The sequence below is a fragment of the Rattus norvegicus genome, chromosome X, assembly GCF_036323735.1.
Source record: "Rattus norvegicus strain BN/NHsdMcwi chromosome X, GRCr8, whole genome shotgun sequence".
In the NCBI taxonomy this organism is placed as follows: Eukaryota; Metazoa; Chordata; class Mammalia; order Rodentia; family Muridae; genus Rattus; species Rattus norvegicus.
The window spans coordinates 51,897,308-51,910,587 of NC_086039.1; the positions used below are offsets into that span (position 1 = coordinate 51,897,308).

The 13,280-nt window shown below is 35.4% G+C and overlaps 1 protein-coding gene across 11 annotated transcripts in view; it reads left to right on the top strand.

The window, feature by feature from the left end:
- Dmd (dystrophin) overlaps positions 1-13,280 on the top strand; it is a 2,367,748-nt gene that overhangs the window by 827,210 nt on the left and 1,527,258 nt on the right. For all 11 annotated transcript variants that reach the window (XM_063279795.1, XM_063279798.1, XM_063279800.1 and 8 more), the window contains one exon: positions 10,258-10,377. In XM_063279795.1, coding sequence (XP_063135865.1) covers positions 10,258-10,377 — 120 coding nt within the window. The remainder of the gene's footprint in view (positions 1-10,257; positions 10,378-13,280) is intronic.

Here is a 13,280-nt window from a genome sequence, read left to right on the forward strand (position 1 = left end):
GAGCTGTATTATATGGTGTAATAATTTTCTTGGGTAAAATACCAAAATGCTGAATGCAAGATTTAATGCCTAACAGAGCAAGCTGTGCAACGGCAGAAGGGTAATATTCAAGGGTCTTATTAGGAGAAATATGGGGATAAATCCAAAGAAGCAGTCCTTGTTGCCATAGCACTCCTGTAGGCTGACGAAAGGTTCTCAGTATACACAAAAGGAGATCTTCCTTTCTCTTGTACCTTCTTAGCATTGCCTTTTCCAGTCTTTTTTCTACTTTCCTCAAGGACAATCGTGCTTCCTTGGTTAAAGCACAGGGTGAAGTAAGCTGAGAATCCCCTTTCAGGATCTCATAGAGTGGTTGCAAATCTATATTGGGCATTTTAATATAGGATCGAATCCAATTTATGCTTCCTAGTAATTTCTGAAAGTCATTTAATGTTTTTAAATGATCGTTTCGTAATTCAATTTTCTGAGGGGAAATACTATGAGGAGTGATTTTAGTTCCTAGATATTCCCCCATTTGGCCCATTTGAACCTTTTCAGGTGCTATGAACAATTGATTGTTTTCAAGCACCTTAACCACTTTCACATAGCCTGCTCCAAGGGTGCCACAATCTTTAGCGGAAAACAAAATAACCTTAGCCAGATTGGTGGGGCATTTTCCAGCCCCTCGGAGACCCACCCTTGGAGCCTGGCGGTAGACCTGGGTGTTAGATGCCAAGTGGCTGACAAAAGAATTGTAACCAGTTCCCCTGGGACTTTCAGGACCTCAGTAGCAGCCCTTTATCAAACTGTCTCAGTGGGCTAAAGTCCCATGGAAAAGAAAACATTAATCTTGACCTTGGCCACAGCCTCCAGTTGGAGTAAGCTGAAGAGCCAGTGCCAAGATTTTCTCCTCTTATCATCCTAGAGTAAAGCCTGTTCTGTCTGGCAAAACAAATTCCTCGCAGTCTCCTGTAGACTCTTTCTGAAATTACTTTAGGGGCTCCCCTGTCCCCAAACCCGGGGCATTTTGACCATAGAGGCAGGAACTGGGTGTTGAGGGGATAGGATCAAAGTAACTCTCCATGTCAATGATGATCAACGGGAAAGGTAACTTAATGTTGGAGATCAACTCCTCTCATGGAATAAGGCCAGCAGATAAGGTAGGCTCCCTTAAAGAACTTCTCTTAATGAACGCTCTCCTTCTGTGAGCAAGTGTTGAAGGTCTGTCCACTAAAGGCAGCAACTGGAATTTTTTTCCTGACCCTGTTCTTTGAGGGATGGATAAATTCCTTTCTTGTTCTTGTTTTCCTTGTTTTCACCCGCCTCACTCTCAGCCTTTTCAGATCGTTCCTCCTGTAGCATTTCTAACACAGCCTGTCCCTTTTCTATAGCCTGCTGACAGCATTTCTGATCTTCTAGGCAGCTACGCACTAAGCGCCATACTGGCCGAACCCCCGCCTTCAAGGTTCCTTGCTCCCAAGCAAAATCTAAATCCTTCCCCAGCTTATCCCAGCTGCCCACCGTGAGATTCCCAGAGACAGCGAACCAAGGTGCAATGGCATCGCATTCACTAAGAAATCTCTCTATAGTGCTTCTTTTCATCCTAAGCCTTTTTCTTTCAAACAGCTCTTGAAGAGCCAGAAAAATTGGGTGAGACTGAGAAGTCCCCATGCTCGCTACAGCGGCTCCGCTGCTAGTTTCGCTTCCCCCTACTGCGTGGGCCGCAAGCACGAGCACAGATAAAACACTATGTTTCAAAAAAAATAACGTTGGCTATCAACCAACACACCACCACTAGAGCGGGTCCATAAAATTAAATTTCCTACTCACTACACTTGCTCCATACCCGGAGGCCTTATCGCTGCTTACTACCGCAGATTTGTATCATCCCTTGTTACCTGGGGAACTTTTATTTACGAGTGGTTTTACAAGCAGGGTGGGCTGGCGTGTTTGTTTACACACTATTTTGTAGCCTGACACTTGTTGGCTATTCCCAGCAAATGCACTCCTGTCCGGGATGGTGGCAATTCAAAAGAAAGCAAATCCACCACACAAAGAAGAAAAGAAACAAAATTACAAGTCCTACCCACAAAGGATCAATTGGAAACAACATTGCTGTAGACCACAGACTTTTTAGCCTCTAAACCAAGGCTTTCATCATCTCTGCTTACCTCCAGAGAACGTTATTGTCCCTTACCCGGGAACTTTCCGACGTCACTGTCCTGGAACTGAAGAGTTCTGAATCCACGAGGATGTCCTTGCTCCCCATAGGACCACCAGTTGTAGCACCCACCTCAGCCCACAAGGAAGACGCAACACCATCGGATTCTTCTCAACAGCCTTTATTGCAGGACCACCTCATTGCTGATACGGGGACCTCGAGTGGCAAAAGCGCTCGCCTTATATACACAACAGGCTGGGGCTATGCTAATTGTCTTTCAGGGATTGGCGGAGCATGAATCACCCAACTATCACCCCTGCTACTTGTCCTCCAGGGATTGGCGGAGCATGGACCACCCCATTAGCATGGTACCACCCTGGCCAGATTGACGCCAGGTGCACACCTGCGCATGTGCAGTACTATTGTTCACCACAGGAGGGCACCAGATCACCTCATTATCCTCTGGCCACCCTGGCAAGGGGACAAGCCTGCGCATGCGCGATAAGTTGTTTACATCCAGATGGGGCTGGATGTTGGCGCCATCTTTGTTTTACTGCGCTGCTCCCTACATCCAGGGACTAAGCCACTACCCAAAGACTATACATGGACTGACCCTGTGTTCCAACTGCATAGGTAGTAACGAATAGCCTCGTAAGGGCACCAGTGGAAGTGGAAACCCTTGTTCCTGCCAAGACTGAACCCCCAGTAAACAAGATTGGTGGGGGGAGGGTTGTAATGGGGGGATGATGGGGAAGGGAACACCTATATAGAAGGGGAGGGCAAGGGGTTAGGGGGATCTTGGCATGGAAACCTGGAAATGTAATAACAATTGAAATATAAATAAGAAATACCCAATTTCATAAAATGGACAAAAAAAAAAAGAAAGAAAGAAAAGACATGCAGTATTTGGGATGAGTGAGAAAGATAAGCCTTGAGAATAGTGCTTTTTGTGCTTTGCAGACTCTCTCCCAACCTAAGGATGATAAAAATTAAACATACGTACTGCTTTAAAGTTCCACTTGAATTTCTATCCTTTGCCCCATAAGTAGTTAATGAAATTTTGATGCCTATGTAAGTGAAGATAAAAGTATACTCAGAACAAAACTACCATATTATAATCAGAGAACAAAAGTTCATCTTCGTTTCTGCAATGTCTGGCAGAGTACTTAAGAAATTATTGGCGTTGGGGTAGAGCGCTTGCCTAGCAATCACAAGGCCCTGGGTTCAGTCCCCAGCTCCGAAAAAAAAAAAGAAAAAGAAAAAGAAAAAAAAAGAAATTATTGCTTTAGAAATTTTTATCAGAACCCATGTTTTCATAATTCTCACTATATCATTACATTAGCCATCCTCATCATTGCTACCTGTCTGACCAGGGCAAAAGAATTTGACAACTGAAATGGGCAATAAAAATGCAGGTAGCTGCAAAAAGCAACTCACAAAGATGATCCAGGAACATTTCTATAAAGTAACTTACATAGATCTGTATCTTGTTTCTTGTGTTAAGTTTTTTTTCCTTTGTTTTAATCATAGTATGACTTCTTTACTTAAGTACTTACATTGACATTTACATAGATATTTTTCAAAGTAAAGTTATCTTAACATATATACACCAAATTTAATTTAAAGAAAAAGAACTGACACTTTCATGCATTCAATGTAATAGTATGGTTGTAATACTCTTCTAACTTTTTAAATCTAGTTTAAAGGCAAGTTACTTTTTGTCATGATTTTAAGTAGTAGATTTCAAAGACAAGCTGTATTGTAGATGATATTCTTGATGATGTTAATGATAATAATGATATTTGCATTCTTATATATTCCAGCTTCTGCTCTCCTAATTACTGAAGCCATGGCTTCTTTCTAGAAAGGATTACAAAATAATTGGATCATATTTTATTGGGGTGTTCTATAATGTCAACAGAGTGAGAATATCTCATAATTAAAAGATATGAAATATGATTTAAAACGGTATAAGGAATAAGTTATACTTACTGAGGCTATTTCAATTGTATTCATTATATTAGTATAATTATATGTACATAATAGATAATAAAAATGCATGTCATTATCACATCCTAGCACCCTAAACACTGTGATGGCTGATTTTGATTATTAGCTCATTTAACTCCAATACTAAACTTGTGCTAGGGAGATTTTCACACATAAGCAAATCTTTATTAAGGGTTTACACAAAGTAACATTACCAGAAACTTGTTAGATTCAATTTTCTTTTTATGTTGCAGTATTTTGCAGGCTACATTTGAATCAATGAACTCGAGATCTCCCTGTCCATGCTTCAGATGTTTCAGGGTGACACATTCACAAAGACTCCTGCTTTTAATCTACCTTCTGCTTTCAAATTTAAAAAAAAGCATTTCCTCTCTTCTGGAGTTTTATTAAATTGTGACTATGTCTGTGAACCTATAGTTTAGATACTATGCAGAGAAGCAGACAAGACACAAGGCAGCGCTCTAACAGTTTTGTGGATTTGAAGAAGGAAGAGAAAGAGATTGAGGAGATAGAAGCCTGTAAACTTAAAGTGAACCTTGGTGGAAAAGTATGCTGATAGCAGCTGTTCCAAGAATACTGAGAATGAAAATATCTGAAGCAATGTTCAGTTTATATCCATGCAGTATCCCTTTCTATAAATTAGAGCTAAACAGATGAGGAAAGCAACAAGAGGAAAAAGCTCATAGTGAAAGTTGCATTACTATCTGAAAAGGGGATAAGAAGTAGATTGATTTAAGTGAGTTTGATGCTAATGCTATATTTAGTATATCTGGATGCATAAATTCATTGATTATGGAGAAGAACAAATAGCAAGGAAATTACGGGCTGCCATTTAGTGATTATGATTTTTAATTTATAACATGTCTATTGCTATGGTAATTTTTCAGCAATAAACTAAATCATTAGATCTGTTAACTTCAAACTGCATTTACTTTAAATAATACTTCTATTCATTTATCAAAATTTCATACATTCATATGATGCACTCTGATAATATCCATCAATCACTGCCTACTTCCAACTCTACCTAGTGTCCCCATTATGTCTGCTTCCAAACTTCACGTCTTTTTTCCCTGTCTTTCTTACCAATAGTCACTTTAGTACAAGTAATCCTACCCACACAACATTCCCATGTAGTTTGAGCCATCCATTGGAACACATTCGACCTACTAGTAGCTAAATGCTCAAATAAAATTGACTCTACCACCTTCATCAGCCATAAATTACCAGTAGTTTCTACACTAAGAGTCAAACTTCAAGGGTGCCTCCCCTAGTCATGAAGAAATTTTGATTAGCTTTTTTAGTACTTGTGCAAGTAAACATAGTAGCTATGAGTTGCTGTAAATATATATATATATATATATATATATATATATATATATATATATATATATATATGCCATGTCAGTATTTCATAGCTCTCTTCCCCATCTGCTGGCTCTTACATTCTTTCTGTACTCCCACCTCCTGGCAAGTTTTTCCCTGTGCCTTGGATGATGGATGATAGAAGGAGATGATTCATCCACAGCTGAGCACTTATAGATACTTATGCAGCACTATTCTTTCACCAGTTCTGAGTCTTTGAGTTACTTTTGTTAATCTTGTATAAATAACGTGCAAAGGAAATGGTTATTTTAGGGGTTTGGGTTATGGATCAGCAGAAATGAGCTCTTACCTATCACAAAAACTAGAATTCATATCTCAGCACTCAAGTCAACTGACTCAAAAATGCCTGAAACTCTGACTACATGGGATCCATTCCCCTTTTGGTCTCTCTGTGTATGTTCCTGACACACACACACACACACACACACACACACACACACACACACACACATGAAACTATACTCACACCACTGCATATATAAGCACACACACAAAAACAGTCCCACACTGAAACTAATGCAAATATACATGTAAATCATAAAAGAAAATATTTTTAAAATTTTTAAGGATTTTAAATCAATTATATACTTTTAGACCCTAACCTTCACTGTCATTTCATGCATTTCTAGAAGTATGTTGATGGTATAATGAGTGGTACATTGCATTGGATAAGGCTGAGTGCAGGAATTAGGTAAATACTGGGTTCTTGTGAAATTATTTTACTGCTTTCTCCTGGATATGTCTAATTATGGGGGATCAGATGCAAGTGACTGTTAGTATTTATACAGTTCATATAATATGTTAGACAAAATGCTAATCAATTATACCTATGTCCATGATAAGAACTACCCTAATGGCTAAATATCTTTTCTCACTAATTAGAAGTGTGAAGCTTAGTTTAGCAAGGGATATAGTGATCAAACCTAGGACAGTTGTTAAATTGCATTATCATAAATGCATTCTCACTTTTAAGTTAATGTTCTACCTACTATATCATATTTTTGACAATCTAAATCATATACAGATATAACAATTCTGTTATCAGTATTGTTTTTCTTAATAATAGAACTCAGTTTCAGATCTTAAAAACCACTGCTTCTGTGGTTTTTGAAATTTGCTTGTTGAAGTTGTCTTTTAGAAGTCTTCTAAAAGAAGATGTCTTTTAAATGCCAAGTCCCACTTGTCATCTCCAAAGCTTAACAGAAACAAAAACACATTCCCTCTAAATATTCAGCTTATGTAAAAAATTGAAGACCAATATAGTACTTTTCAAGGAGATCCTGCTAGGCTTGTGAGTCCAGATACCCAGTCTGTGCTATGACCAAATGAATCAGTGTAGAATTCTTGAAGAAGCAAGGTACCCACTTTGTTTTAGTTTATATTACATTTACCTTTCTGTACGGGTTGCTCTGTATATCTAAATGCAAATCCAAAATGTCTCTCCGCTTATATGCTCCATTCTTTTCATTACTTAATCACTGTTTCATACTCAAACAGAATTAGTAAGGTAGGATGTGTCTAGACCAAATACTGATGTTACTTTTTGTAATGGTTATTCCAAAACTGTTTGACCTGGTGAGACCAAGAAACTTTGCCCCACTGGTGACATTTAAAAGTAGTAGAGAAAAATCATGTTCACATGTTAAAATTAGGATCCAGTACTAAGAGGTCAAAATTTGCTGAAGTCCTTTAATTAAAGCATTATTTAGAAGAAAGACAATTAACTACAGAGGTATAAGAAACATGTAGTTTTTCAGATCTAAGGGTTTTTAATGTATTTCAATGTTGCCCTTTTCTCCTATCCTAAGAAAAGAGAATTGCTATTTGACATTAGAGAACAAATATCACTGAAATTTGTATCTAATAATGGTATAGAAATTTAATTAGGAGCATGTCAGATTTTTTTTAATCTGGCCAATGTGACAAAAAATCAATTTAATATGTACAATATCAACAAATGGATTATAAGGTATCTAGTACTTAGACATGTGAATTATACATTTTTAATGAGAAACACATTTATAATGAAATAAAACATCATTGTGACGTAAAGATACAGGCTTTGAATAACCAATATGCTACTCTGGGGTCATGTCTGTATTTGGAAATATCTTGGGTCACATTTTATGTTCAATGAGCAAAATAACAGTAAACCTCTACTGTATAGATCTATGAGAGATTCAAATCCAAAAAGTCAATGTTTAACTAATATTTTAATTAAAATATTTTATCAAAATGAGTGTTTTTGAAAATACAAAACACCAAAGAGGAAGCCAGGCAAACATATTGCTTTACTCCAATGATCAGTGCTCCTTTTCTTTCTATTTTGTGGAATAGTTTGGATAGTATTGGCATGAAGTCGTCTATGAAGGTCTGATAGAATTCTGCACTAAACCCATCTGGTCCTGGGCTCTTTTTGGTTGGGAGACTTGTAATAACTGTTTCTATTTCTTTATGAGTTATGTAATTGTTTAGATGGTTATCTGATCCTGACTTAACTTTGGTTCCTGGTATTTGTCTAGAAAATTGTCCATTTCACCCAGATTTTTTCAGAGACCTCATTCACTCGTACTTAGAATGATCATCCTACAATTTGTGTTGTAACACTTTGCTGCTTATACAGACACATAAAAAATATTTTTCAAAAGTACCCCCCAGACACTGTATATTTTATAGTCTTTTTATTGATAATATGAGAAAGCATCTATACTAGGATAATAATGCTTAATGATTTGGGGTGTCAAAAGCTCAGAACAAGGAAGTTTACAGGAGTTTCTCATTTGCAACTATAAAGTTTATTGCTAAAAATTTCATTAACATTATCAGTTTGAGCCAGAGAAATTATATATTAAAAAGTCATAGAAGATAAGAAAAGTTATGAGATATAATATTAAATCATATGTCTAGGGCAACATCCAGTGTTCTATGCTCTGTCAGACAATATGGAGAGTCATTCCCATGTTTCATTAAATTCCTCTTGTCATTCAAATCAAAGTGGGAACACTCTGTTCATTTGAAAGTTATCAAATCACTATTAATTTCATTAATACCTTATATTAATATTTTTCAAAGTAAGAAATACATCATTGATCAAAATTGTAAAAGCATATATCTAACGAGAACAAATACATAGTAAGAAATTAGTTTAAATCAAGAAATATCAAAACTATTTTTATCACAAGTACTTTATAAAAATTTGTTTTGTGGAAGTAATAGTTTCATAAATAAGACAATGATTTTCACATATATTTTTAATATTCCATTAAAGCAATTAAGTAATTTATGTGTAAAATGGTGTTCAGTCTGGCATTATTTCTTAGTATGCTTTACTACTAAATATATCTATATCAATATCTATATATACATACATATATATACATGTATATATATGTATGTATATATATAAAAATTACTTTTTTGTGGTCATATACAAAACATAATTTTCTGAAGTTATAAAAGCCAGGTAATGATAATGACATTCTGACCAACTAATAATTTCCTTAATTGTTCTAAATATTTATGGCTGACAAACTGAAAATTCTTAGCTTATGTAACTCAATGAAAGTTATTATTATTCAACACCACATTCAAGGACAACTTTGAATGTTAATGACTCCATTTTTTTCCTCATGTCAGAAAACGTTTTATTAAGCAGAACAAGCTCTAGAATGTCAGAGGCATGTTTGGCAATATAGAAGCCACACACAAAATAGGCTCTTTCCTTCACATGAAAATGGAGCAAGAAATCTAGAGAAAATTAAAAAATGAATGATTTTATAGTAATTTCCAAGTGAGGATTGAAAATTGAAAGTTCTAGGAATAAAGTTTTCATGCATTTAAAGCTGTGATTCATCCCTCCTACTAAATTCTGTAACATTTTAATAACTAAGAAATGTATTGATAGGACCCGTTTTATTATTTTGTATGTATTGACAGTAGGAATTCCAGAAATTTAAAACAATGTCTCCAAAACATCTGTCCATTTTTGTGTTATATAACAAAAGATTTCGAGAAGCAAAGTAGTTATCTAGAATATTTAAAGACCTATTCAAGAAAATTCTACTAATAGCATATTTTTTGAGGTTTGGGGGTGACTGCAGATCCAGGTGAGGATGTTTTGGCAAGTGTTTGTAAAACTTTATTTTTTAAAACTTGCATTAAGAAACTGATAGACATTAGTAAGCAAAAATTAGATCTAGAGAACAGTTAAGGAAATATCAAATGAGATGTTGTGAAAAATAAATAATGAATTTGACAACCTTTGCAAAAATGCTTTCATGTGATAGTGGGCAGTGAAGGTTAGGCTAACTAAGAACAGAGAATCATTGTAAAAATTATTTTCCAATGAAAAAACATTAAATTGAACACTCAGGCTGTTGGGTCAAGAATGATTACTTTCTTTCTATTGTGATGGAGAATTTTAGTAAGGGAGAAAATACTGACAATGCTAGAGATAGAGATAATTAAAATAAAGTCCTTGAAAAGGTAGTGTGTGAAAAGAAATACACTCTAAATGTACCCTTCACAGTGTATGACCTGCCATTGTATTTTTCAGTTCAAATGAAACAGAAAAAAATTACTGAGTAAACTAAGGGAAGATTGCTTGGAAATTAGGCTAGTTTAATGAGCTATTGCATTACCTCATATGTGGGAGATATAGCTCACACACACACTTGAGGAGAGATGTTCTTAGTGTTTCCTTTTGGATTATTTTCTTTCAGGTGCTTCAAGAAGATCTAGAACAGGAACAGGTCAGGGTCAACTCGCTCACTCATATGGTTGTAGTGGTTGATGAATCAAGCGGTGATCATGCAACAGCTGCTTTGGAAGAACAACTTAAGGTCAGATTTTATTTTATTTTATTTTTTAAGCAACTGCATACATACTTTACAACATTTAATTTCTAATAGGAAAACGTAATTAGAAAATTTAGAATGCAATTTAATTCAGATAGTAAAATGTAGTGTATTTATGCATAAAAAGTTAAATCATCCTCCACTGTGCATTCTCATTTTCATTAACTTACTCTGTTTGCTTTCTCTTTCATCCCTGCCTTTGAAGAAATACACAAATTCAGATCTAATTATTTTTATAATGATTACATGCATTAGAAATCTGACTAAATAATACTATTTAGGTATTCCCTAAACCCATAGTCTGAGTGTGAGCAAAAATTAACTTAAAATGTATTAAATTCTGTTAAATGATATAAAAAGGAGTATTTGTACTTTCGCTGTATTCATTTCTTTAAGCTTTTATTGTTGTTCTCATGCATACATTGGATGTATAAATCATAGAAGTTGACTAGAGTAGATATTCAGCCATCAAACCACATTCCAACCCAGTTGAAATTATTTGTGCTTTTGAAAATATATAAAATGCCTTTTGCAAATGCCTGCAATTCTAGCACTTTGGTGTTAGAGACATGAGATTCAGGAATTCCAGGCCAGCCTTAGCTGCCCAACATCTTTGAATAGCAGCTAGATAAGAGGGCTCTGATGTCTCTTCTTAATTCAGGAGTCTCCTTCATACACAGGGTACACAGAAATACACTCAGGGACATATGCATAAATGTAAAATAAAAATAAGTATATATTAATACTAAAACAAACAAACAAAAATGATAATGTGTGTATTTCAAAGTTTTGTTTTATATGTACATGTCCAATTATCTACAAGTTTACATATTTACATGTGGAAGCCAGAGGTATAAGGTGGGTATCTTCCTCAACCACTCTAGACATTGGTTTTTGAGATATGGTCTCTATCAACGTGAAACTTATCAATTTTGCCATAATGGCTGACCATCTGACCCCAGCGATGCTTTTGTCCCCATCTTCTATTCATAGGTGCTTGGATATCATGTACACATCACAACTCCTTCCATATTACATGGGTACTTGGGCATCAAACCCTGGCCCTCTTAGTTAGGAGTGGGTGGAGTATTCTACTGACTTAGTTATCTTCCTAGTCTGATGCCGATAAAGTTGATTACACCCAAGAAAGTCCTGTCTTTCCTTTGCGACAGAGTACACAAATCTAATATCTCAAAAGAACCCTTCATTACAAGTTCAAATGGCTTTATCAGCCTAAAGTAGTTCTTAACAGTATATCAAAACTAACCTATAACACAGTTCCTTAAAGCCTTATCTTTTTTGTTTTCTGTTGTATGAATCTTTTTTTTTCATTCCAGTGAAATGACATGTCCTTGGGTTACTGCTTTAGAGTGCCAGTCCACAACGTTATCTCGTTTTCTGTTATTAAGTGACAACAGAGTAAAAAGCATTCTAACAGACTGAATACTTTTATAGGAAAGCATCTCTATGTAGTACAACTTTTGTTAAATACTCATATCCCATTAAAATTCCTGAGATCTGAAAATGCTTATGTTATAGTGAACAGTACTATATCATGAGATACAGAGTAAATTTTGTCATGTACACCTGTATAGTGCTGACACTTAAACTACTAAATAGGATAGAATTCTACTCTTATTATGTGAAAATGACTAAATGTTATGAGGCAAAACCCCAATATTCAACCTTTCCCATACCTTTTCAGAAAAGGTTTTAAAGGGCTATGAAGCAGAATTATTTCTACGTGGTGGCTCTTTTTAAAAATACAACATAACATTTTCTAAGACAAAAACTATTTCCAGACACTAGCTTCAGTTTCCAACACATTGGCTTCAGTTGACCTAGCACAAATACACTTGTGATATAATCATTTAGGGGAATACTTTTGAGACAGAAGCAGCTTGAGATACAGAATCAATAGATTACTAGGATACACTCCATATTAGGCAAATTGGCAAATTGGAAGTACTGAGGCTAAGGTTTAAAGTGTTCATGTAGAAAGCTATTTTCTAAGGCAGGAGAGAAGAAACAGAATTCAAAACAGATTGTTGCTCAGTTATGTATATGGGAGGTTTGATCCTAGCATCCACATAATGAATGCCTACATAACCCCAGCCACCATATTCAAGGTAACTGAGACAAGAGAATCAATAGAGTTTGCTGGCTTCAAGGCTAATGTGGGAGTGCCATTTAGAGTGGAGAACTATCTGAAAGTTACTAAGTAAAAGAGAAAATGAAACCCTTTATGTCCTATGTAGAAGTGTTTTTGTGTACATACACTGACACAGACACATACACAAGCATACATGTATATAATGAGAAAAAGAAAGTAACTTGCCTTTATTATTTTGTTCTTTTTATTTTTAATTCATTAGTAGGGAAATAACTACCAAATAAATGTGAGTGTGTTACATGTGTCTAATTTGCAGAAACAAAATGGATACCTAGTTACCTGTGATTGCCTTTCTATTAAGTAACTGCTGGCTACTATGTTGCAGAATAATATTTAAAGTCCTCTTTTGCCAGGTTCCTTTGCCCTACCTTAGCAGAAGGTCTGAAGTGGATGTCAGATTTTAAATAAGAAGCACATTGAAATCTAAGCGATTGCTTAAATCAAGATACCAGAAGTACAGAAATGTAATTTTCCGTATAGAGTAATTGTTATTATGAAGTTTTGGGTGCTTAATATTTTGCAAGTGTTTTATACACTTTGTAGTGAATATAAGTATCTTTTAAAATATGAAAAATCCAAAACAAAATGAAGCTAAATTTAAGATCATGTAGCTTGAACACCAGAGAGCTAAAGTTGGTAACCAGATGAATATAACACCTTCATCTGGACATACTCTTCCAATTTCATGGAATAAAATTGCTGTTTGACCTTAAGA